Genomic DNA, 24,685 nt, shown 5'->3' with positions numbered 1-24,685 from the left:
CCCTGGACCCAACTCATCAGCTCCTACGTGATCTGACCGCAGTAATAGGTAACGGTTAGATCCAACCTCGTTTATCCCACTTCTATTAGCGAAGTTCGTTGCATTTCCCAAATTATCATGTGCATAGTATTTCAAGACTTCCCCTCGATCCGTAACATCAGGAGTATCACCATCGAGTGGCCTAGGACAATGATGCGCCAACTTATCACATCGTTTGCTGCTATAAGCGGCTTCTTCATTGCCCTGGCCCTTCGTCAACATATTCGGGTTTTACGTGACATATTCCATACTTATTCGACTTTTCACCAACTCCTACAGAAACATCCCGGCTTGTTATATAAATACCCGGCGCCGATAGAAATAACCAACCAGTTACCAAAAATCATCCACCAGGTTGCCCTTGGGAATGCCAGCATTGCCAAGTACCGGGACGCCATAAACAGCTGCCAGACACTCCATCCTGACTGGCAATTTAATCTTTGGACAGATACAAACGGCACCGACTTCTTGGCTGAGCACTATCCCGAAATCCTGTCCCATTTCACTACCTACAAGCAAGATATTCAGCGCGCCAATGTCTTGCGATACAGTGTTCTTCATAAGTACGGTGGAGTCTACTTTGACCTGGATATTACGTGCCTGCTCTCTCTCGATAAAACACCACTGGTGGAGCTTCCGTTTGTAACACCAGGAGCGCATCCTGCTGGGGTCAATAATGCTTTTATTTTGACGCGACCTGGACACCCATTCCTGGCACACCTCTTGAGCGCTGTCCCTGCTCATGACCTTTACTGGGGCTTGCCCATGCGGCTTCCCTATATCGAAAACATGTTCAGCACTGGCTGTATGTTCTTTTCAAACATGTGGATGAAGTATGCTGGGGACTTTGTCGACGGACGCCAACTCGAAGGTATCTACATCCTGTCAGACAAAAATGGTGATATGGCGCCTCATATGTGGCGGGGTGTCGTCAAGTCGCCAATAATGGCCCACAGCGGTGCTAGTAGCTGGCACAGTTGGGATGCGGGTGCAATTCTGACGCTTGGCAAGAATTTCAGGCTCGCCATTTGCATTCTGGCAGCCGGGGTAACATTTACCATGGTGTCCTTGCTTTACGTCTGTTCACGCACGAGGATAGGACGTCGCAGGGCTTGGAGGCGAAGTGGTATTAGCATGTCTAGTCGGAGCATCATGAGGAATTGGTAGCGCTTGATGAGCAGCCCTATGGGTTTCCGGTTAAAGCCTTGACTTAAGGCAATTACTTGAGTGCTGCAATCAATTTAAGGAAGTGAAGTTACTCAAAAAAAACATATATAATATGAACCTCCGAAGATGGCGTCCATCTCGTGCGATCGATGACGGGGTCGTCGAGCGCGATGCGTTGGGCGCGTCGGGACGGGGCTCATGTCGATTGGTTCACGCCGCGAGCTTCGAGCTTCGGCCGCGCCGGACTGGAATCATGACCTGCCCGCGGCCCAGACGATGATGAGCAGGCGATCCATGGCCAACGCTGGCGACGGCGGGGACGTGAACACGGGCGACGCAAGGTCTGCCGTCTCCCAGGAACCGCGAAGCGTAACCCCGCCCGTCGTGGTCATCTTAGGGCCCGATGGCAGCCGGAGAATGCAATATCGGGGCATACAGCGGATGGGCAGCCGTGGCAGTAGTTGTCATGGGCCGGCCGTCGATGTGGAGGAAATGGAGAGGCGGCATAACATGAAGGTAGCCCGAGACGAGATCAGGATCGCTATTTTCAGCAGTTATCCCAAGAGTGCGCGTAATCCGTTTGGGCTACGTGCAGAGAAGGTTCGTACGTGCGCGGCTTGGTGGGATGTTCGGAGGCGGTTCATCCTGCCGACACGTTGATGGAGGGCATCGGAGCCCGCCCCAACAGTTCTCCATCTCGGTTCCAGAGTCCAGGACAACGGCACCTGACAGCAATCTATCCGTACCTTGCAGAACGGCCCGCCTCCAGTGGAGGGCCATAAACTCTCCGCCCACTGGACAGTGCCTTGACATGTATCCATGGGGTGGGTGGCTCTTGCTGGTGCCGGGTTATTAGACATGCTGAGGTACTAATAACTGTATGTAGGTGGGCTTCACTGGATAGGCGGGTGCCGTGCGGGCAGGCTTATTATAAGTAGTGCGACTCAGGGCTTGTTGGCCGCCGGGTCGCTCCAAGCGCTATGGTCCGCCTTCGCCTTCTTATGCTGAGGTGCCAACATGAACTGGCCCCCGCGCCGAGTACGGCCCGTGTCATGGAAGGAGGTGACGACCACGTGCGACCGGCCGCCAGCCCTGCCATGTCCGTCACTACTGCTACTAAGGTACTAGCAATGATGGTGGTGTTGCTCCTGCACCAACAATGGAAGCGGCGATGGTTCGCCCCCCGCCCCCGCCTCCGCCTCCAACAGCAGCCCGATCAACTAGTTAATAAGCGCGGTTCCGGCAGCCACACCATGGGCAGTGAGCTTCGGTGCGCCCGCCGCGGCGCCCGCGCTGCCCCTGCCGAGGCCTCGTCGATTCGACCGCCGGCGCACTCGGGCGGCGACAGGGGCAGGCGGAACGCGCCACCACCCACATCAGTGCAAGCACTGCAGAGCGTGCGCGACTCGCCCTCCCCTAGACTATAGGCCAAGCATGGAGACGTTGAAGGATATCGCTTCCTAGTCGTACGGAAAGTATTAGGGCGTTGCTGCCGTCGGCAGCCCCAATGGACGCGCAGGCGGAATCGCGACCAGAGGCGCGGCCTGTGTGTCTGGCACAACGCGACGAGGGAAGCAGCACATAGGCTACGTGTCGAGCACTGACGTTGGCTTAAGAGATAGCATGCCTAAGGTGATCGCGATAGTGGCATTGTCAGCGCTACGAAAACGATACCTAAAGAAGCCGCAAGGTAGGGTGAAAGGTCTGATGTAGAGTCATGCCCGAGGAAAGGTCCCATAGTTTGAGGGTGTGGTTCTGCGAGCTCGATATAAGCCGCCGGCCATTGGGCGATGTCGTCAAGCAGATACCTGGCCTGCCTATAGAACCTTTAAGGGGAATGAAATACTATAAAAATAACTCATTTCGTTCTGATTCCCGACCCTCACTCACGGAAATAGCCTTAACCCCATTTCATTCAACTTATACAGCTCGTCGTAGAAATGCCATTCAATATATCCCATGACATAGTCGCGATAGATTTGCCGCACGTGGCTGTTAGACTGACCCATGACCTCGCAATTCTTAAGATAGAGCGATGAGGTGCGACTGCATAGCTCCTTCAACGACTCCATCTCGCTGCATTGGTTCTCCAGAGATACCTGGTGTAAATAACACTTTTCGCGCCTGATGATGCGTTCTTTATAGAAAGATAAAATGTCATTAACGTAGCTCTGCATGTCGCTGATTGCAGGAAGAAGCTGGACGTATTCAGTGAAATGACTTTCGGACTGGTCCCCAGTTGGTATCAAGAATTGACCAACGGCCGTGCCTCCTGCGTTCCAGCCTCTTATCCACTCATGGAAACCAGGGATTTTCTGGGCTGAATGTATAGGTAAAGCGCTTTCGAGTATCATTCCATTCAGTATGTCGAGACACGAGGAAACGAGTAGGCTCGTCCGAAAATGACCAATGACTCTTGGGGCCTCGGTGCGCAGAAAGTTTGCCAAGCATTCCAGGTAAGGATCGGGTTGGGGCTGGTTGTTGATCAGGCTACTTGCGAACAGCTTGGCATAGTCCACGTGAACAACGTTCATCTCCACCATCTCAAGCAACTCGCAAAACACCGCCATACAGACCTGCAACCACGTCAATTCAAAACTCATTTCATGACTGAACGTTGAAGAAGAGGCTCATGATGACTCACTTTCATGTCCATCGTAGCATGTCTATTGCTCAACGCTGTCCAATGGCATATCTGCCGGTGCGCTTGCAGCAAAAGTGGGAGATGAGCTTCGGGAAGCCCTAGTTCCTTGATCTTGGAGTGTACTGCGCCCTCCAATCCGATATCGCGAGGAATCGAACAGCGCAAATCGAAACCGATACCCTCCATGAAAGCGGCTATAGTTTGCCGAACCAACTCCCAGCTTCCTCTGTATGAAGCTTTGACTTGGTCGTCTGTGAGTGTGATCGATGACATGGTCGTGTTGAGCTGGGGTTCGATGCCAAAGCCAATGCATAAGGAGACTGTCTGGCTATTACTTGTATCTAATCAAATTCTGGATATCGCACACTAAGAGTCGGCGTGAATGCTGTCCCGATGCCGATCGTCTCAAACAGTTTGATCAGCATACGCATCAAGTCGTCTGAAGCTAATGCTATCGCCCGGCGAGACGTGTCTTTGAGTGATTGGATCCCACATCATGCGGTACAGCACACGCATATACTCAGGAAGCCAGACAGGGGAGCTCACTTCTGCAGCCACGGGAGCTCTTTCAATTTTGCCCAAGCTTGTTCGGATGTCGTCATGGAGGTCTGTGAGTCGTTTAGTGTGCGCTGAGGCAGTAAAGTTCCCACAGGCCACAGTCGGGCGGGCAAACGAAAGCTGAATCGAAAATACATTTAATGCCTGGGGATCTGAGAAGTCGGTGCCCACTCTCTACTATAAACGTCACAGCCTTGCTGTTACTGTTTTCTTGTAACCAACCTACGCAACTCTATATCCTTCAAGTAAAGACGACCCCTATCGAGGAACATTCTCTTAAACATCATGTATCCTTACGAAAAGTTTATGACGACGAGCTTCTCGATCTTTGAGGCCCACTATAGCAACATTATGCTTACTCTCGGCAAGGTGGAAAGAGCCCGTCGGCTCTCACTGCGATTTCTCACTATGACATGTACGGCCAAGTACGGGTACCCCGCGCAGGCCCATGTCCCCGACGACGCGTCAAAAATGGTTGATCAGATTCCAACCTCGTACGACTCAGCTGTGATGCTGCCTCTACTTCGAGAAGAAGGAATTGGCGACGAAGTCCTCAATGCATTGAAATCCGTCCTCCTATCCAGTCGGCGCGAAAACGGAAACTGGAACTTCTTCATCCCTGAAGAAGATGCCGAAATCGACTTGTTTCCGGATGACATCGATGATACGAGTTGTCCTTTGGTGGCACTGTACTGGAACGGTGATCTGACTCTAGAGGAATTACGCTCTCAGGCCGAGGTCGTGATTCGCTCTGCCATGCGCAGGTCAGATGGAGTAATTGCTACATGGCTACGCATGGACTCCGACAGAACAATAGTTCACCAACGATATCTTCATGTCCCCAAAGTATGCGTGGGCTGCCTGGTCAATTTCTTATGGCTACTTTCGGTGTCAGGATTGGAAACAGATCCAGTAGCACTTCCTTCGTTTCAGTTTATCAAGGACTTCCTCGGCGCCCTGCAACGACATCAAGTTGGAGACACGGCCCTTCCCGAGATGTCGTATTATGTTAACCGGTTTGTCATCTACTTTTTCCTGAGCCGCCTTCTCGACCAAAGCCAGTACGCTCGTGAGGTGCTGGCCGAACAGTTCGAGAATATTATCGTCTCCGAACTAGAAAACATGACACGGGACAAAGGCACTGTATCGAATGCATTGAACATATCAGCTCTGGTCTTGGCCATACTGACATTCAAACCGCACTTGTCTTCCAGCTTAGGCGGATCCGCTCAAGTACCAAGATTGTGCATGGCTCTTGTAAACGCACTCCTGGATCTACAAAACCCGGACGGGTCCTTTCCAACTGGAATTGTGTACAAATGGAACAAACTGGGTTATTATGGCGGCTCCAGGGCCTACACTACGGCGCTCGCCTTGCACGCGATAGGCAAATTGGAACGGGAAGTCATGGTGAAGGAGTGGGAAATTGATTCACCGCGACTATGAACATTGCCGACGACGACGCCAGAAAATGCGGGGGACCTTTGTAGCATAAAATGCCGTATCGACTATGTACTGCTTTGAGAAATAGCCACTCATGCTTTTTGTCGTCGCGCGTGGCGCGTGATCTGTCAACTGGCATAAAATTGGCTATACCAGCACAAGCAATCTTCCGGGGCATGTTGGTGTCGTATCCATCGAACCACACGACTTCCGCAGCCACCACATCAACGTCCAGTATCTACCGATCCGAGCTTGCTGGCCAGATGTTACTAGAATTGATAGTGCAATCCATGACGTAACCAGTGCCGTAGTACGCCTTCAGTCACCTATCAGCCGTCATTCTTGCCATCATGAGACCAGAACGATGACAACGTATGTGCATCCCAGTATGATCATGAGGCGCAGATAGCGGCAGCTACAGCCTCATTATGCAAAGCTGCATGTCTTGACTAGTTCGTTGCATGTATGTGTGACGTGGGCCACTCCCGTGTGCTGTTTTCTAAGAACTCGATTCGCGTGAAGCCGCGCTGAGGTCGCTGGGTTCGCAAATCGCAGCAGTGTCAAAGAGCAATGAGGTTGTCTTTCTATACTGCTTAGAGCGGAACAATGGCGTAAGCTCTAACTTCGGATGTTGACTGAAACGTCGACTAGCACTATGCGCAGTGTGGTGGGATCAGCACCACAACAGTACGATGGCATATAGAAACCAGTGGATAAAGATGGTCTTCATGCACATGACATCAGGCTATAGAAAACCGGGAAAAGCCCTTGATACTCTACAAAGCCATATATGGGCGAAGAGAATCGCCCCTTCTCTGGCAGGAACGCCTGAATTCATGACCGTTGCCATGAGGCAGAGTCTCCGTTTCATCACTCCTCCCTAGCGAAATACTGACAGACTCGTGCTGCGGACCTATTAGCTCCCCAGCGTATCTTCGTCACAGGCCATATTTCCTCGAAACATTGCCAACGAAGAGTCCGGACAACCTTCCTGCCCAACTGATGTGTCTCGGGCACATATGTGGCTAGGGGACGGCCCGAGGCTAGCCGCATGGGTAAATTCGTGTTGCGCGTGCGTGATGCACGTTGCCATTGGGCTCTTCTGCGGCTGCTCGACGTGTCGTCCTTTTGCACCCCGCCTCCAAACAATCAGACTTCTCCTGGATAGGGCTTCCTTCCCCAGACAATGTAGCCAGGCATGTAGGCGTGCGTTGTCGTTTCACCAAGGTGCTGCCGAACATCGACGAGGGAAACCTGTAGATTGTGTCACCATTGAAACGATCCACGGCCCATTGTCCTGCCGTTAGTCACTGTGGGCGCGCCGTGTATGCACGTACATTGATCTCGTCAACCGTGCGGTTAAATGCTCTATTGAGCCACTGGTACGAGAAGCCAGCTAAGCCCTCCAAAAGATTTGCCCTCCACATCAAGCCGACTTCCTTGAGCCTATTGTCCTTTGGCCACCCGCCAATCGGCATTTTGATGCCCCGCTGTTGAACATCGACGAAGCCGACGCTTTCAAATACGTGTTTTAGAGTGGCTCCCATGATAGCGGGTCGGTTTAGCATATCTGATGCTATCACCAGGTCTTTGAACCATATGGCCACTGAATCGTTAGGGCCTAGGGTGCCATCGTCACAACAGACAACACCATCAACCTCTTGAGACTCGAGCCAGCCCCCATACTCAAGCGCCTCGAAGGCTTGCTGGGCAATCTGAACCTCAAATGATGCCCAGCACCCGACGGTATAGCGCGTATGTATGTAGTCAAACTTGTGAGAGAAATCCCATGGGTCTGTTCTAGGCGGCCGAGTTAGACAGCTTACTGCAGCAGTCGCGCCGACAGAGATGCAGAACGTAGTAACTGACTGGAAGGCAAACTTACGAGTCTTCTACGTAAAAGAAGACGTTTGGGGGCACGTTATCGGGTTGAATCGGCGATAAATCTGTGGCGATAACGGTGGATGCAGGGAATAAATCGCCCATTTCGATTGCCCAGTCACCTACACCAGTGGCAACATCGAGAATGCGAAGTGGAGGCCGAGAACGCGAGAGGGGAGCAAAGTATAACCTCCCGCCTAGGAGTATTTTCATACACTCGCCTTGCAGACATAAGCGCTCTTGCTCTGGGGCGTCATTTGGGAATGCATATGCTTGAGGCACGTAGTTAGTGAGAAGTCATGAAGAGGTTCGAGAGGCTTGAGGAGCTCATACAGCCGGCTCGGTAGGCATGATAGGTGCGACCGAACTCCTCAGGAAAGTCTTGGACACTCTCCGGTAGGGAGGCTGTGTCACTCCTGTTGCAGCGTTGTTTAGCTTGGTGCGTGTTCATTCACTTGCACAAGGTCGCTGACATGTCCCAAGCCTAGCACAACCAGCAACGTGCCCAATCGAGTTAGCACGCATCCTCTCGTGGTAGTCTTGTCGTGGCAATAAGGTGTTACAAGGGTTCTCTTACTTCTGGCTCAATGACGCCGCCTGCCACCTCTGACACATCGAAGGTGAACTCGAAGTCCAGCGCCGAGTGGGTGTGTCCGCTGTTGGCGTCGCGATCGTTGCTGCCGTCGCGATCGTTACTGTCGTTGCCGTGCCGGTTGGTCTCCATGGCTGCTGTCGGCGACACACACAGGGAGCTCTTCACCAGCTGGACTTGTCCTCAAGTTGGCTGATGAAGGGAAAGGACTACTAGGAGCAAGATGTGCCAAGTCCGGGGACAAGTAGCATGGCAGCAGGCTCAGAGCAGGTCAAGCCGCTCGTAAAATTGTATTTTGTGCGTTGTTCATCAGCCCGCTGCGTTGTTATGACCTTTGCCTAGTCGCGGATGGATCGCAGAGTACTGGGCGTCGTGTAGTGCGGGCGTCTACCTGTAGTAGTGCGGGCGTCGAGTAGTGCGGGCGTCACTGCGGCTTCTATGCAACGGCTCTGCTTGGTATCCACTCAAATGCAAGGGACCGAGCCAAGCCAGTCGAATTACCCGCAGTGTGGGACAAACCATGCATAATAACTCGATTATTAGCCAATCTTTCATCCGCGATCGAGCCGCAGCACGTGGCACCCTAGGCACGCTGGCTGATCCTCGTGCCTGCAGTGAAACAGTTGCTTGTGCAACAAAAGGACCGTTGCGTCGGGTCATTGTGTCGCTGCGCCGCTTTTGCTCCTGAGCGGCCGCACATCGTCATTTCTTTTTCCTTGACCGACTTTGCAGGACCTATGACAGCTGATGCGATTGGCTTATTGCGCCGTAGGGCAAGTTTTGCCCAAACAGTAACTGATGAATATTCTTCAGTTCTCGCCAGGACCAGTCTAGTTCGTTGTCACTCCGGCCCGAGGATGTGGACGTGGCACCATCCCAGTTTCTGTGGAGTCGTGGACCAGCCGCCGGCTGCATTAGCGCCGCCTCGCCCCACAAAGACTTTGCCAAAGATCGCGGGCGACGATCAAAGCACTTGGCGCCCAGGCACTTGAACTTCGAGCGCTGTAATAGCCTTCCGTGGTCTGCCGACGGACAGAGCGCTAAAGCAAAATGGGGGGCGGCGCTCTATCCGTTCCCCAGTTTATCATTGCCATAACCCGATATCATCTCAAAGACGGACGAAATAAAGTGTTCAAATAGACGCATAGACATGGAGCCGGGGAGAGTCTGTTGCCGTATGATATATATCTGGCGGTAGAAGCCCGGTTCAGGCCAAGTGAGAGTTATCGGTGCGTAGATAGAATATACGCTCCTTATTGGAGCCTTCAGCGGGATTGCTAGATGCTTTGTTATTAGCTGAATACGGTCCGTTGGCTCAACAACAGCACAGCACCACCGATGGTATGGTTGTAGCAAGAGACATATCACGTAGTGATAAACTTGGCTCATTTCAATGGAAATCCCCACTAACCCCAAGCGTGTTCTCCGCAATCTGCATTAACCTATGATGTGTCGTCACCCGGTTGGTTGCTACATCCATGATCCCGTGCAAGATTCAAGTGGCCGAGTTCGGGTCTTGCTGCGGATATTAAGTTATATCGCGGCGTTGAGGTCAGCTTACTCACATGAATTCATGGCCGCCAACCTACTTCTAATCGATCCCTCTTCTTTATCCAAACTGGTAACGCTATGTGAACATTGCTTGGAACTGGCCTTGATACTGTTGTACACATGGTGTGTTCTCTTGCTATAAAACCCTTATGCGCAGGGTCATGCATTGCGTTCTGACAACAATTCCCATAGTGTATGCTTGATAGCAATATGTCTATTCCAACAAGCGTCGACTTCGCAATCTTCAGGTTGCTCAGGTCGGTCTCAATCTGGAACTACGTCTTCGTCTTCGTATCGATTTGTGCTCTTCATGTCGCCGCGGTTGCATTTTATCGACTCAAATTTCATCCTCTCGCCAGCTTTCCGGGCCCAAAGCTTGCTGGTGCTTCCTACATCTACGAGTTCTGGTTCGATGTCATCCGCCAAGGACAATACACGCGACAGATCTTACATCTCCATGAGAAATACGGTAAGGGAAGACGGCGACTGGCGCAAATTGTTATCGACCGCATCACTGACCTGGGGAAAGGCCCGTTGGTGCGGATAAATCCGGATGAGATCCACTGCAATGATCCGAGCTTTGTCGACGTTGTTTACTCCCACGGAAAAGGAAGACGAAACAAGTCTCATCATTACTTGGCAGCCTTGCCTTGGGGGTACGTATTAGATTGGAGACGCCCGGACAGTTTCATCAAGGACGAGTTTTGACAGTCAAACCTACTAGCCTACGGCTGGTCAGTCGCTTTCCGGGAGGGCGGGTGTGGGACACTTCTAACGTCGGCTCAGGCTAGCGTCGGAACGGCTGAACATGACCATCACCGACTTCGCCGTGTCCCAGCTAGCAAATACTTTGCGAGGTCGCAGATAATAAAGGCGGAGGGACTCATACAAAGCAAGACCCAGCAGCTATGCGATAAACTGCTTTCATACCGCGGCTCTGAGGCCGTCCATGTGGCGGCCGCCTACTCATGCTTTACCACGGATGCTCTCACAAGCTACTGCTTCGGCGATAGCCTAGGAAATCTGGACCAACCGGGCTGGAATCCGGCGTTCAAGGGTACGGTTGATAAGATGACACGGCTCTTTTATCTCAGTAGACATTTGCCACCGCTAGCATATCTCGCAGATGTAATGCCGTTGTAGGTTTCCCAATAATTTATCTGCAGAGTCTTATCTAACGCGCAAAGGTCGGTTGCTCGTTCCATCTCCGACGACATTGGTGCCTTTCTGGAACTTACCAGAGTCTGGACTCCCAGAATTGGTTATTATGCTCAAAACAGAAACGGCTGACCCAGTTCAGGTTACCATTCCGCGGCTTGTTGAGCAAGCCACAACCGCGCAGGACATGGACTCATCAGGACGGCCACGGCCCACGATCGTTCAGGCAATGCTACAATCTGACCTGCCCACCCCCGAAAAGACCTTGGAAAGACTAACAAGCGAATCGGTCGTCGTAGTATTGGGCGGAACACACAGTGTATCCGCTGTACTCGCGATTGCGACATATCATCTGCTCAGTAACCCGGCCCAGCTACAGAGATTGCGCTCGGAGCTCTCAGCAAGTGTATCCGATCCAACGGACCTCCCGTCCTGGTCAACATTACAGTCACTGCCATATTTGAGTGGGGTCGTTCTCGAATCATTACGCTTAATGCACGGAGTGGCTAGTCGGATCTCCATGGTCGCGCCGGATGAAGACCTGCAGTACCTAGCGCGGTGGAAAGCTCCGAGCGGAGGAGGCAACATTGAGACATGGTACACAATCCCAAGAGGATCTGCAATTGGCATCTCATCATACGGAATACATAACGACCCTAGAATCTTTGAAGATGCGTCCTCTTTTGTTCCCGACCGATGGTTGGACGTGGATGGCCAGAGGACAAAGGGTTTAGAGAGATATCTAATGTCTTTCGCAAAAGGGAACCGCCAGTGTGTTGGCATGCAGTCAGTCGCCCTCCTAATAGAACACTAGACGAGTGGCTAAGGAAGAGTCACTGACAACGGGATAGGCTTGCGTACTGCGAGCTCTATATAGCAACGGCGGCTCTGGCATTGCGGGTGTGGCCGCACATGACCTTACAAGACACCACCATTACGGATATCGCGTACGATCATGATCAGCTTATTGCTATGCCTAAAAGTAACAGTAAAGGTGTTCGTGTTCTCATACAATAGCTTGTGTTTCGTCAGATTGGCATGGCTCTTAGTACGATGGTTGGAACGTGTCAGACAACCGGATTCAGGGGGTCCGTCATTGGCATCAGTCAATGGATCAGAATTATCTTTAAGAGCTCAAGTTACGTATGCATCAAGACGTGGCTCTTTCAACCCAAAGTAGAGACCAGCTTTGTGATGCAGAATCCCCGAAAATGAAGTTGTTGGAGAGCGCTGACACAGCCTACCTGTGTTTAGCCTCAACCTGGTATTCCATGGCTCGCCGAGCGTGTCGGGGCAGCAGTCTTAGCCAAGGTTGTGTGAGTAGCGACTTTGAATGGTTTCGGGCGGCGCCAGGGATCTGCCGCAAGACTCTATGTCTACCTGCAATGCGTTGGGGCATGGAATACCTGGGGGTATCGAGGGGTGCATGGGGCTATATGAGTAATTACTAAGGAAGTGGAAACGAGGAGAAGGCGCTGCTTGCGCAATAATTTGCTCGGGGCCCTCACTCATTTCCTTCAAATAATACCCGACAAGTTGGGATGGATCAGGGGTCAGGACAAAGGGAAGGGGGACAGCTTGTGACGCTGGCGATCATCACGCGCAGCGTCGGTCGTTACGGGGCAAACCTCCCATATATACTGTACGTACGTCCTATAACTCTAACACCCGCCCGCTAAATTCATTTCCGCCTATAATCGCAAGTACTTCGTCCTACGCATCTATTGGGCTCCCCCTTGTGGCGCGTCCGACCACGCACGTCAACAAGTCGGCTACTACGGTTCGGAACGGGAGAATCGAAGCGCCTTGGCTATAGCTGCCTCAGGCCGTAAAATCGAAAACCGGCAGCCGGTCCCGTGACCTCTGTCGAAAGTTGTTCCTTGCGAACGCGTTGCCATTCCGACGAATAAAAGCGCTCGATATCGCACAACGAGATCGAGCCGATGGATACAGACGCAACAAGGTCATTATCTACACTAACAATTAGGCAGCCATCCGGTCTTCAGCCAAGCCCAAGGGTAAATCTAGAGCCTATCTACTAAAGAAGATCGTATCCTAGACGACAACACTATAAGAATATAACTTGCCGATTAAGATACGATAGGTCCCGGCCTATACCAGAGTGCAAGGCAACGAAGACGCGGACAGGGCAGCCAAAGAAGCCATAGGATAGCGCGAGAGAGGAGCACCAGGGCCGCGAGTAAAGATACCCGCGGAGCTCTACTCCCTCTATTCTACACGGAAAACATAGACACACAAAGAAGCCCACAAGACCTAGGCGATAAGGTAGGCAGCGGAGAAGCGAGGCAGGACCTCATACCGCTATACTACCAAGCCGACCAAAAAGGTCCTACGGTTACATAACGGACTAAACAAGCGCTAAAGCGCGCTTCTTATCTAGTTGCGAATAGAGAAGATAGGACTCAAAGACTTCCTCTTCAACCAAAGAGCGCCAGACGCTATAGACGCTAATTACCGATACTAGGAAGGACGCTAAACGGTATCGCACGTCTTACTACGATACTATACGTATCGATAACTTCGGCGCTAGGAACTAGGCCCCATTTTAGGACGATACGACCTCTAGGATATATTAAGTAAGCGCAAGGCAGCCGCAAAGGCTATTAAGTTTATAGAACTAACGGAGATCCTTAGGCAATTTAGGATCGAATCCTATACTAGATAAAGCTAAGCATTAGGGGGAGACTATAGGTTGCTAGCTACGGGTAGATTAAGGTTAAGGAGCAAAGCGGGAATTTTAGGGGCAGCTAGTCGGGGCTTTATTTACATTACGCTAGCGAAGTAGGGCGGCCGGATTAACCTCCAGCCATATCGGCTACCTACCAGACCCCGCTCACCGGGCATGGCTGCGGTTAAATTAGCGGCTATAACCGAGTAGGAATATAGTTCAGTTCAGTTCAGTTCCGACGAATAAAACAACACGAACTTCCGCTTTAAAGAGAGGTCCTTTGTGGGATTTGTTTCTATCCTTCTGGAAAGGCGGGCATTTCGCCTTTCGCCTCACGCGCCGGCCTCCGAAATGACTGTCGCGCTAAGATACGAGATCGAACACCATATCACCAGCACCCGAGACGATGATCATGATGCACGCTTCACGGTCCGCCGAAACGGCAAGGCCTTTTACATCAAGGTCTCGCCATCCCAGTTTGTTAACTCCCCCGTGATGATGAAGAAGTACTTGTCGTACCTGGAGGTGCTCCGGTCAGGCGAAGAGGTCCTTGGCGACATCTACGACACCGACGTCTACGAATGGGTCATTGCCCCATTTGAGCCGCTCTTCGCCGAGCTTGCGCCTAGCCCGTCATGCCTCCCAGAGGACATCAGGATCACTCTGCAAGATCATCTTTTCCCAGAGTTTTTCGTCCTTGCCCTAGACATTGTTGATGAAAAGCCGTATCCGCGCCGTATCGCAGCGACAGAATCGCCTCATCGGCCGTCGTTCGTCCGCTTTGATGACGACTTCCTCGACGACCTGGAGACATGGACAGCCTTCTATGATCCCGCTGGAATCACCTTAAGCTTCAAAGATCCCGAGGATGCGCTCTTCAAGCCACCCAACAAGGTTCTCATCGACAACCGCCAGACTGAATGCTTCTTTAAGCCATGCAACTCTAGCGTCCAGATTCAACAGGAGCTTAAAGCCTATAAGATAATTCACGCGGCCGGCTTGGACTCTCAGCTATACATATGCCACGTATATGGCGTCGTCATGGATGACTCTGGCTTTATTCTTGGCCTGTTGTTGACTTACATTGACAATGGAGATTGCCCACTGTCTACAAGAATTCATCCTGATGAACCCGACGATCCCCCGCCTGTGGTCAGAGAACGGTGGTTAGGCCAGCTTGATGCCGCCCTCGCAGGGCTGCACAAAGCCGGCGTGGTCTGGGGAGATGTCAAGGCAGAGAACGTTCTGATAGACCGGGACAACAATGCGTGGATTACTGATTTTGGCGGCGGTTATACCGAGGGCTGGGTCGACAAAGAGATAGCAGGAACCGTAGAAGGGGACTGGGTGGGTATGGCTAAGCTGAAGAAGTTTATCTTTCCAACCAAGAGAGACACGGGACTAGAGTCTCAAGGAGAGGGGCATGGCACAAGTAAAAGCTAAAGATTCTAGCGATCTGAGCAGCTCCAGAGTGGTTACAAGCATATCTTTGTTCCGTCACGTATTTTGTAGAAGGTGCATGTTGGCTAAGTGGTTCAGGGTCGGCTTTTCCGAGGACCTCGGGGTGATGAGTCTTATGCCCATGGTTGCAAACTTGGGAAAGACTATTGAAGCGGTTAGGGAATTTTGTGATGAAGCAAAGAAAGAAGTTTGTGAAAACATTCTGATACATTCCGTAAGATGTGAGTTTGTTCTCTCTCTTCGTGCAGCCGCAGTGGCTACATATTCCCAAGACATGTTTGGACGGCAAGAAGACCAGCCAATGACAGAAGCCCGGCCCGTGCTGAAGGAGCGGACATAGCTTGACGTCTCTTAGGAATTCCTGTTCGTTCTGGCGTAATTACAGGGTAGGAGTCAACTGCTAGTTTCCAGGTGAACAGCTAAGGGAGGAACCGTGGGGCGCAGATGATCACTGTCTAGGTCTCCTACTACATCGCGCCGTACGATACCATCCAACTAAGTTCCTAATCCTCATTGCGTACCGTGAATCCCCCCACCCCCCCGGGACATGCAGATCTTCGCCACTATCTTTCGATCATTTCTTTTTCTTTTCCTTGGTCTTGCGTTGCCTTTCCTTCTCTCTTGCGTTTCGACAGTAAGGGCAGTCCGTATCAAAGGAAGGTGACCATGCTCTACCGCACACGCCACAGTCGGTTAGGTGACCCTGGGCCTTGCAACGGGACTTTGCACTCTTCTTGCAAACAGGACTATCAAACGTCAGTCACGCTACATAACAAAGAGGACTGAACACACCAATGGTGCGTGCTACTCCCAGCTTTGAGCATGATGAGTGATGCGGTCCTGCCAGATGATTTAGGTGATATTGGAGGAAGAAAGGGCTTGGATAGGTGAAAGTCAAAAACGAGACGCTAGAACTGTATGTATGCAGACTATTTAAAGGTTATATAGATAACTGACTCCCTTTATTGCCGCCCATGCATATGCATGTTGCGACCGCTTTTGCGGACCTCAGCGGCTAAGTGAGACGGTGCGGCTAGCAAGTTTCAGGAGTAATCAATTCTTAGCGTATCAACTGCCTTAGCTTGGATTCCAAAATAATCCAGTCTTCTTCGCTGTAATGACCTGACCCAATATCGTAGAGGATATCCAGAGCATCGACGTCCTCGCCTGCAGCAACCTGGACCAGCTTGCGACATATCGCCGGCCGATTGTGGCGATTCAGCCCGGCAATCCACACTGCCTCCGCAACATGTGATTTCTCCGTGAACTCCCAATCACCCTGCCAGCAAAGTGCCCTGCCGAGCTCCTTCTTATAGTACGCACGGTAGCGCTCTAACGCCTCCGGAGAGTCCTCGGAGTTTACCATCTTTGGCCAGCCATACATCAAAGGGTCCCAATCGCGGGTGATCCAGCTGGGATATCGAGCATACCCCAGAAACCGCGGCATCGTTTGTGTGAGATCCCAGTCAATGAGTCCCGTGACATTCCCTTGCTCATCCACCATGACATTTTGAGAGTCAAAATCTGGAGGACATAGCACGAAACCATTTCGAGAAACTAGACATGGCAAAACCGAATGCATCACCTTAGCTTCCGCTTCGTCCCATACACCTCCTTTAGAACTTAAAACGACATGGTGCTTGAGGTAGGCTGAAGCTGAGTCGAAAGGGCCCGAGGCTTTAACCTGCAAGCTGCCGTCATCATCCTCATACCAATCATACGAAGGGCCGATGAAAGTCGATCCAGCTTCATCCTCCATAACGGATCCCATTTTTGCGAAAGCCAGCCGAGAAAACTGAGCCATGGTCTGTGATAGGCTCGTGAGGATCCTAAGACGCAGCTCTTCTCGCGGAATTGTGCTAAAGCCATCAAACCAAGTCTTGGAGACTGTTTTGCCAGGCATAAAGCTCATGCACAAGTACGGGGCTCCGATCTCGTTGTTGCTTGTTGTGTCCAGACCGTATACTTCTGGCACTGGAATCGTCGTGCTCCGCCGTATGAGACGTATTGTGGCAACCTGAGACTGCAGTGCCCGGGCCGCTGTTATAGTCATTCCCGAGCCCCAGCCCGTGGCAGGGACGCGTATAACGAGCCTGACGCCATCCAGTTGAATAATATGGACGATGTTATATGACCCACGGATTCGACTGACAAGCTTGCCACTAGAACTCGGCGCATGAAGGACCCGGTTGCTAATGTTCAAAGCGAGAAGAACGAGGGATTCTTCCGAGATGGCGACAAGAGGCCCAAAGACCTCATCGTCGGAGTCGGAGTCGGGGATGTCTGTGGACTCTGGTGACATTCGGATCCGGCGCGAGGACGTGTTCAACGTGGAGGTTGCAGTCGGGGCATTCGATTGAGGCCAGTGACGTTGGGGAGGGGATTCATAAGACTCAGGCGGATACAAGGACAAAAGCACCTTCCATTCAGGACAGAAATGGAGATTCAGGAAGTCAGTCGAGTTTTGCAAAGGCTTTCGATGTCGCTTCGGGGGTTGGCGCGTCCACGTCCAGCTCTGGGGGGAAGGGGGGGGGGGGGCGCTGGGTAGGCCAAACGCCTGACGATCCTTAGGCACCATGGCGCCCGAAATGACTAATCGGCCCAAAACGCTTTTAGCGACCCCGCGCCCGTACCCGCCGCGGGGCCTGCAGCGATCACGTAAGGAACAGCGCCGCCAGGGTAAGTTGTCTTCTACTTCGTAGATGACGCCGAATATACATTCTATCGTCGTCACCTCTCCTACCCCACGAGATGTGACCGAGATAAGAGGGGCTCCATATTCCCGCTTTATTAGGGTGCTCTTTAGCGGGGCTATAGGTTTAGCTCAGGATAATCGGGAAGATTACACTTTGCGTTGCCTTGCTGTACCGGGGCATTTCGGTCGATTGTAGATACTGCCCAGAGCAATTTACGCAGCATCCAGACCCCAATTTTGGTCGACGGGAAGAAGATGCCAAGCGCCGAGGTAGGCATCTGCTGGAACCCATTGGCGAGGGGCTGCATGATCCGCTCATATGTTTGCAGAGCGTCCGGAACGCTGCTGCGATTTCGCGCCAGTTCACCGGCAAGTATGTACGCGCCGACAAGGCAGCCAGTAGTACCCATACCGGTGAAAGGGCTCGGACAGTAACCGGCATCTCCAAGCAGTGCGACCCGGCCTTTGTAGAGATGCTTCATCTTGATCTGCCCAACTTCGTGTGCGTAGAAGTCGCTGCATGCTGTCATTCCAGTCAAAACCCGATCGGTTTGCCACCCAGCATCCCTAAACACCTCGGCAAAGGCCTCTTTCTGTTTCTCAATTGACTCCTTGTACGACTGCCGTAGCTTTTCGCTACCTTTCATGGTGAAGAGCAGGACTTGAGTCACAGGACGACTACTAGTTCTCGTGACTAGTAGTCGCCTGTCCAAAGCACTATACGCCTTGGCAAGTGATTCTTCCCCCTCGATCCGTGGGATGCTGTAGTACGCAGCATGGACCCCAACTGACTTGAAGGATGCATTACTGACGTCCTCGCCAAAGGCTAGGCGCCTGGTCCGCGATCCTTGGCCATCTGCCGCAACAACAAGGTCGTATTGCCCTTTTTGTCCGTCCGAGAAGGTGACCTTCACACCGCCGGGGTTCTCGGATAGGTCGGTTAACGTCTTGCCAAACTCGTAGGTTATCCCTCCCTTACTCCCACGATCTGCCTTCAATCTTGTATTCTGTTCGAGGCTAGCCTCGTATAGTGTTTTAACGACGTCGCCACGCATAATCTCGTATTCAGATGTTAGTGTCCGTCGACGTTCGCCTGCCGGGTTGATGCCAAAGCGTGTTGTGGGGTTTCCACTTGAGTCCACAATCTCAAGGCCTGTTTCGTCGACACAATGTGACTTGATATCATCCAAAAGCCCCATCTTCCTCAATACCTCGATGCCTTCGCCCCTCAAATCAATTTGCTGTCCCGCCGCGCGTAGAGACGGAGAGCGCTCGATAATTTTGATATCGTGGCTGGGATCTGAGTTCTGCAAGAGAATTGCCAAAGCCGGGCCACAGATACCAGCGCCCACGATGAGAATGTCGAGGGGCATCGCGAGGGACGACTGTAGTGTTGTCGACTGGCCGTACGTGAGTGTTTGCTGGGCTGTCCTTGTTCCGAATGTCCGGCCATGGGGCTTGAAGGCGCGCTGTCGAAGGCTGAGTCTCGATATTGTCATGTATTGAGCCTTGAGACCGCTCCTTGTGCACGAAAACATATACTGCGAGAGATATTCCATGATGCAGTCAAGTTGAGGGGCGGAAGGCGTGGCAAGCAGACAGTCCAGGCGCCGAGGGATCTAATAACTCCGCCGAGAAGCGGGCGAGCTGGGGCTGCCAGGGTCGCAATCGTTCACGGGCATCCCGCCCAGGCAACTCGAATCCCACGGCCACTCGGAGATAGTCCGACTATATCTCTAGCTATATTAGTAATGTCGACGGTTCCTCTAATTATATATAATTGCTATATACAATATAATATACTAAGATATACGCTTATTATAGCGAGATATATATTTTAGATAATATAAGTAAGGTTAATTAATTATAAAGCTATTTAATCCTATAAAATTATCTTATATAGCTTCCTATATAAGACTTAGCGTATTAATAGCTATAAGTTTATTCTATATTTAGCTAATCTTATTATAACGGCCACACTTAACTGCGTATAATGGCTCACTCGCTAGATATCAGTTTGGTAGTCAGGTAAGAGAAGCAATAGTGTAGTCGGACGAGCGTAGGGGTCATAGTATTGCAAGACTGAAGCTTATAGGTTCAAGCTTCCAGTTCGCTAGCTAGACGGGCTCTAATACCCCATGGTTCGGGAGCATCACGTGCGTGCCCCAATTCTCTGCCTGGGCTCGCGTGTGTGCGTTCTGTCCTAGCACTTCATTACAGCGTACGTAACTAAGTAAGGGCACGAAGGATCTCAGAGCCAGAGGGAATATATTTCCGTAAGTTATTAACTATAAGACTAAAGCTTAGAGATCTAAGCTTTAGTAACGCTTAAGAAACGGGCTCTAGTAACCCTCTATGCGGGGGTGTTACGTACGTTAACCTTCTGTCCTTAATACCCCGTTATACTTATCTTTTAATATTTTATTATAATAAGAGGAGTATAAAGGGCTGGGCCTAATAAGAGCCCGGGGCATTACCCTTAGCGTAATAACGTTACGTACGGGCTTAGACCCTATACGGACCTAGGCCCGCAGTTAGTTACGTAGGCCTATATATAGTAAGTACTATGCGTATAGAAGCTGTAAGGGGCTTGGCCTAATGAGAGCCCGGGGCGCGGCCCCGGGCGCAGTAACGCTACGTGTGGCTGGGACCCCACGCTGACCTGGGCCCGCAGCTAGTCACGTGGGGCTGCACGTGGCGGGCGCCGCGCGTATAGGGGCTGCCCAGCACACAACCCCAATTTCCCTCTTTCATAGCACGTTAATTATCAACAACCCGACCGGCTCCTGCCGCGCAGCGCCGGCCTCGTCACAATTAATATAGTATAGCCTAAGAAGGCTAGGAATATATAAATACCTCTTATACTAGTATAGTATTTATAGATCTTAGACTATAATTATAATAAGTACTAGGCTAAGGTAGAGAACTATAACGTATATATAATATATATAATTTATAAAGTATTAAAGCTAGTTTAGCTAGCGAATTAGAAGCTTAAACCTATAAGCTTTAGTCTTAAAATTAGAAGACTCCTCTATAAAATAAGACTATATTATTGCTTCTCTTACTTAGCTACCCTATTTTATATATATCGACTAAGCTATTATAATAATAGCACGCTAATAGTATTTTTAATATATATAATAGCGGCGCGCTTAATTATAATTAAGTTATATTATTGTAATATAGTTAGTACGCTACTAAACAAGTTTTAATTTGCTTAAATACTAACTTATATAGCTTCTTTATAATACTATAATCTTTCTATTAGCTACTTTAAGTATTTAAAATATATATTTAATTAAGTACCTATATATAAGCTTTATACCTTATAATTATCTATTAGAGTACTTTAGAAAACCTATTTCTAGGTACGTAGTTTAACTTTATACCTTAGTGATGATGCTATAGCTGAGAGATTACGTAGTATACACGCGAGGGAAGAATATAATATGGACGTAGGGGTCGGCTCAAAACGGCCCTTCAATCTCAACACGCTCAATCAACAATACACGAACCGTCCGAGTTCCGGCTCTATAGCCGCCTGCAAGCCTTGCATCCGAGTCGCTCGGTGGGATTGAGTGTCCCTGCTGGTGGCAGATGGTGTCACTGATTCGTTGCGCGGCTGGCTTCGTCGGAATGCGGCAACGCCGCGCGGTACGACAGTGGGTTTTCACGCCGTAGCACCTGGAATGTGGCAACGCGGAAAGATCCCAGACACTCGATTATTCCGGTTCCGACACCTGAGTGGTCCCGCCACAAAGCCTACGGAAGGGGCGGCAAGGGGCGGGCAATGAGCTAGCCTCTATAAATCGCGGATCGTGTCGCATATTCGTTGAACAGAGTGAATTTAGACCGAGAGATAACACTAATGAGCCACTAATAGGAAGGTCGATGAATGTAGAAAATCATTGTTCACTCCATCCTCGTAGTGAACCACCACCCTGCTCCAGCACTTCACATGCCTAAGGGGCGTGTACTCAGTGCTTGTGCTCAATTGCTTGGATGGTATACTGTAGCGTGTTGAGGAGAGATGCTACATTCTCTGGTCCTGGTGTCGTCGGGGCCAGCGTCAGTAAAGATCGTGTTCGCTGTACTTTCTCTTGGCCGCCATCCTGATTCCTGGTATACCCTTCCTGCGTAGTAGCATCGCTGGTGTTTGACTCCCCAATTTCCAATGGGCTTGGTCGACCGGCACGGGCCCACAGGTAGAGCATGGCGGACTTCATAGTTTGTAGGGCTTTTCGGAGAGCCAGGCCAATTATTTCGGACTTCATATCACCTGTCAACTCGAAGGTGCCCAAGGACAGAGCAACATCCATGGAGTTATTGCCTGCGCTGGGAGCTCCATTTAGCTTCTGCACTGAGCAGAGCAATGTGCGAATGCTCATGGCGAACAAAAGTGGAGCCTCTTTGTGATTGTCTCCCTTTTGACAAACGCTGCATTGCATGAAACAATTCCAGGGCCCTTGTGCCAGCTGGAGCCCGCCTAACACGGTGTCGACGGAGAAGCCGTGGACCTGGGAGTATTGCAAGTCCCCTAGCCGACAATGCAGCTGGACTAGTTGCTGAAGACATGAGCATCTAGGCGAACCTAGGGCTGTAAATGGGCCGGGATCACCTAGGCTATGTCCAGAGAGGAGGTTTAACCCAGGGCTGCTCAAACTGTAGTCATCTCTCGATGGGCTGACTGAGCCTGTTCCGTACCCGCCATCATGCCTGAATGCTTCAGATACATCCGATGGCAAGTTTTGGCGTGGACTAGAGATCTCCACGAATCCGTTGGATGACTAGTGTCGTGTAGCAAAAGCCGGCGTCAGCCCGTACAGAACCCAGGACCCTGAAGCAATTGGCCTACCGTAGTGAAGTGTGTTCGCATGCTGGCATCCGGGCTCGTGTGCACACTGGCAACTCCAGTGGGGTCAGTGAAACCCACATTCATGTCAAGAAGAAGGTTATGGTGGCTGTCGGCCCCATCGTTTGTGCCAAAGCCAGAGTCAAAATCGACGTCGGGGTCGAGGTCGAAATCCAGCCCGACGGAATCGGACTGCTGTTGCTGCTGCTCATATATCTCTCGCTCAGCTCCGGTGCCATGCTGTGATTCCACGTTGCTTCTGGTCGCGACGTTGCAACTGTCTGGACGCCCAGCCTTCGTCCTCTCCTGCACGCGGCTTCGTTTATTCTTGGTACCCTTTGGACGGCCGAGCCTTGTACTGGGGCTATAGGCGCACCGGGTCTGAGAGCGTTGACAGGTCGAGCATGGATTTCCCCCGGAGCATCTGATCTTGGCGTTATGACAGGAGTCACATGCGGACCGCAGCCGACCTGTTTTCATGCTTGCCTCCGCCTCATTCCCGGCTGGGCGTTCTTGATCACTATACTCAGAACTTGCGGGAAACATCCGTCAAGTTAGCCTGACTGGTAGTCATACACGATGGTTGCAGTACAGGGGACATGAGGCAGTGACGTTGCATGGGGTTTGCTGATATTTCAACGTCTTGAGACTCTAGCGTTGGGCGCGGGAATATAAACTAATCGGCGCCTACTTGGCATTTAAAAAGTGGTACTCAGAAAGAGGCAGTATTACTAATAGTATATACAATACGCACATTGGCAAATTGCCATAATAGTAGCGACACTAGAAGGAGGACGGGCTTTGCCATTTGCAGAGAATTACTTACTTTACGCTGCAGCCTCGTTCAGCTTGAGAAAGGCGTGCATATGGCTACAAGGGGCGTGCAGGATGGTACGTTTTGTACAAAGTGTGAGGCGAGGTTTTGGCGAGTCGTCGTAGCCGTTAGTTAAGAAGGCGGTGGGCCCGGGCACGACCCCTATTCCTCGTTTGTGTGCCACGTAGCTAGTCAGGATCATCATCAGCAGCATCACAGTTGGATGCATATGCATGCCTTAGCCTGTGACTGCTCCACACATCGCCTGGGCTCCTCATCAACGGCTATCCATTCGCAAGAGCGTGCTTATGCTCTGATCAAAGGTACTGGCACCCCGCGTATCTTGCATATGATAGTTTGGCCCGCCCTTGGGACAATTGTTGTTCACATCTTAGAGCATCCCAGTAACCGTGAAAGAGGCACCGCAAAGGCTTGAGGACGCCGCCCAGATTGGAGCTCTGTATTAGTTATGAATACAGCCCGCAGGGTTCGCTGACGTGCCGTCGTTCCTCATGCATGGCTCTGCTCCCTGCAGCCAGATCTGAAGTCATGCATGGGTTAAGTTATTAGCTATGCACAGTGAGAACTACTGTTTACCCACACGCATGTCTCTATTTGCCCACGCCGCGCACGGTACACAAGCCGCTATTTACTGGGCCGCCATAGGCCTAGACCACCCGGTAGCCCAGCCGCCCGCGATGCCATCAATTGAGCAGGCTGCTGACGGCGCTGAGTACGGCCCGCGACCGTCTGTAAGCCCGTGTACTGTGCGACACTCAATATGGCGAAATTTCCTGAAGTGGGCTTTAGAGGGACTGATGGTTGGCATTCCTAATTTCACCACGCCGAGCAGACTTCGTTGGCTCGACTTGCTACCAATCGTGCCACCGCGATGCGAGCGCCCACCGCAGAATCAACATGCGCCTTGCTACGGACGAAGACACCGGCATTGGTCGTTCGTCCGCCGCGATTTCGGGGATTTCTAGCCCCCGCGGTCTTGCCTGGTGCACGACATTTGAATCACATCAGATGCTGACCAATTAGACAAGGGCCCGCGTTGTCCTAATGTAACCCTTTTCGGCTGGCGCGGCTGATCGCACAAGGCTGTGTTTCGCGTTGGTTGGTGCCAGTTATCACT

At 51.4% G+C, this 24,685-nt stretch overlaps 7 protein-coding genes across 7 annotated transcripts; 2 read left to right on the top strand and 5 right to left on the bottom strand.

Annotated features, from left to right (window-relative positions):
• Positions 1 to 3,092: 3,092 nt before the first annotated feature.
• JDV02_008045 (uncharacterized protein) lies at positions 3,093 to 3,856 on the bottom strand (the record flags this gene model as incomplete). The annotated part of the gene is made up of 2 exons (XM_047989603.1): positions 3,093 to 3,782; positions 3,851 to 3,856. The coding sequence occupies 2 exons, from the start codon at positions 3,854 to 3,856 to the stop codon at positions 3,093 to 3,095; spliced, it is 696 nt and encodes a 231-aa protein (XP_047845606.1).
• An 837-nt stretch (positions 3,857 to 4,693) lies between these two features.
• On the top strand, positions 4,694 to 5,854 carry JDV02_008044 (uncharacterized protein; the record flags this gene model as incomplete). Its single annotated transcript, XM_047989602.1, has 2 exons — positions 4,694 to 5,172; positions 5,218 to 5,854. 2 exons carry the CDS (start codon positions 4,694 to 4,696, stop codon positions 5,852 to 5,854), a joined length of 1,116 nt encoding a protein of 371 aa, XP_047845605.1.
• A 1,146-nt stretch (positions 5,855 to 7,000) lies between these two features.
• Positions 7,001 to 7,837, bottom strand: JDV02_008043 (uncharacterized protein; the record flags this gene model as incomplete). Its single annotated transcript, XM_047989601.1, has 3 exons — positions 7,001 to 7,105; positions 7,189 to 7,651; positions 7,737 to 7,837. The coding sequence occupies 3 exons, from the start codon at positions 7,835 to 7,837 to the stop codon at positions 7,001 to 7,003; spliced, it is 669 nt and encodes a 222-aa protein (XP_047845604.1).
• A 454-nt stretch (positions 7,838 to 8,291) lies between these two features.
• JDV02_008042 (uncharacterized protein) lies at positions 8,292 to 8,456 on the bottom strand (the record flags this gene model as incomplete). Its single annotated transcript, XM_047989600.1, has 1 exon — positions 8,292 to 8,456. The coding sequence occupies one exon, from the start codon at positions 8,454 to 8,456 to the stop codon at positions 8,292 to 8,294; it is 165 nt and encodes a 54-aa protein (XP_047845603.1).
• A 5,617-nt stretch (positions 8,457 to 14,073) lies between these two features.
• JDV02_008041 (uncharacterized protein) lies at positions 14,074 to 15,165 on the top strand (the record flags this gene model as incomplete). The annotated part of the gene is made up of 1 exon (XM_047989599.1): positions 14,074 to 15,165. One exon carries the CDS (start codon positions 14,074 to 14,076, stop codon positions 15,163 to 15,165), a length of 1,092 nt encoding a protein of 363 aa, XP_047845602.1.
• A 1,043-nt stretch (positions 15,166 to 16,208) lies between these two features.
• Positions 16,209 to 17,697, bottom strand: JDV02_008040 (uncharacterized protein). The gene has a single exon (XM_047989598.1). It carries the CDS (start codon positions 17,483 to 17,485, stop codon positions 16,244 to 16,246), a length of 1,242 nt encoding a protein of 413 aa, XP_047845601.1. The 5' UTR covers positions 17,486 to 17,697; the 3' UTR covers positions 16,209 to 16,243.
• Positions 17,698 to 17,994: 297 nt separating this feature from the next.
• Positions 17,995 to 19,466, bottom strand: JDV02_008039 (uncharacterized protein; the record flags this gene model as incomplete). Its single annotated transcript, XM_047989597.1, has 1 exon — positions 17,995 to 19,466. Exon 1 carries the CDS (start codon positions 19,435 to 19,437, stop codon positions 17,995 to 17,997), a length of 1,443 nt encoding a protein of 480 aa, XP_047845600.1. The 5' UTR covers positions 19,438 to 19,466.
• Positions 19,467 to 24,685: the final 5,219 nt, after the last annotated feature.

Source organism: Purpureocillium takamizusanense, chromosome 8, assembly GCF_022605165.1.
Source record: "Purpureocillium takamizusanense chromosome 8, complete sequence".
NCBI classification, from domain to species: Eukaryota; Fungi; Ascomycota; class Sordariomycetes; order Hypocreales; family Ophiocordycipitaceae; genus Purpureocillium; species Purpureocillium takamizusanense.
Note: the sequence above shows the minus strand (reverse complement) of the source record. Positions and strands in the feature narration are given on the sequence as shown.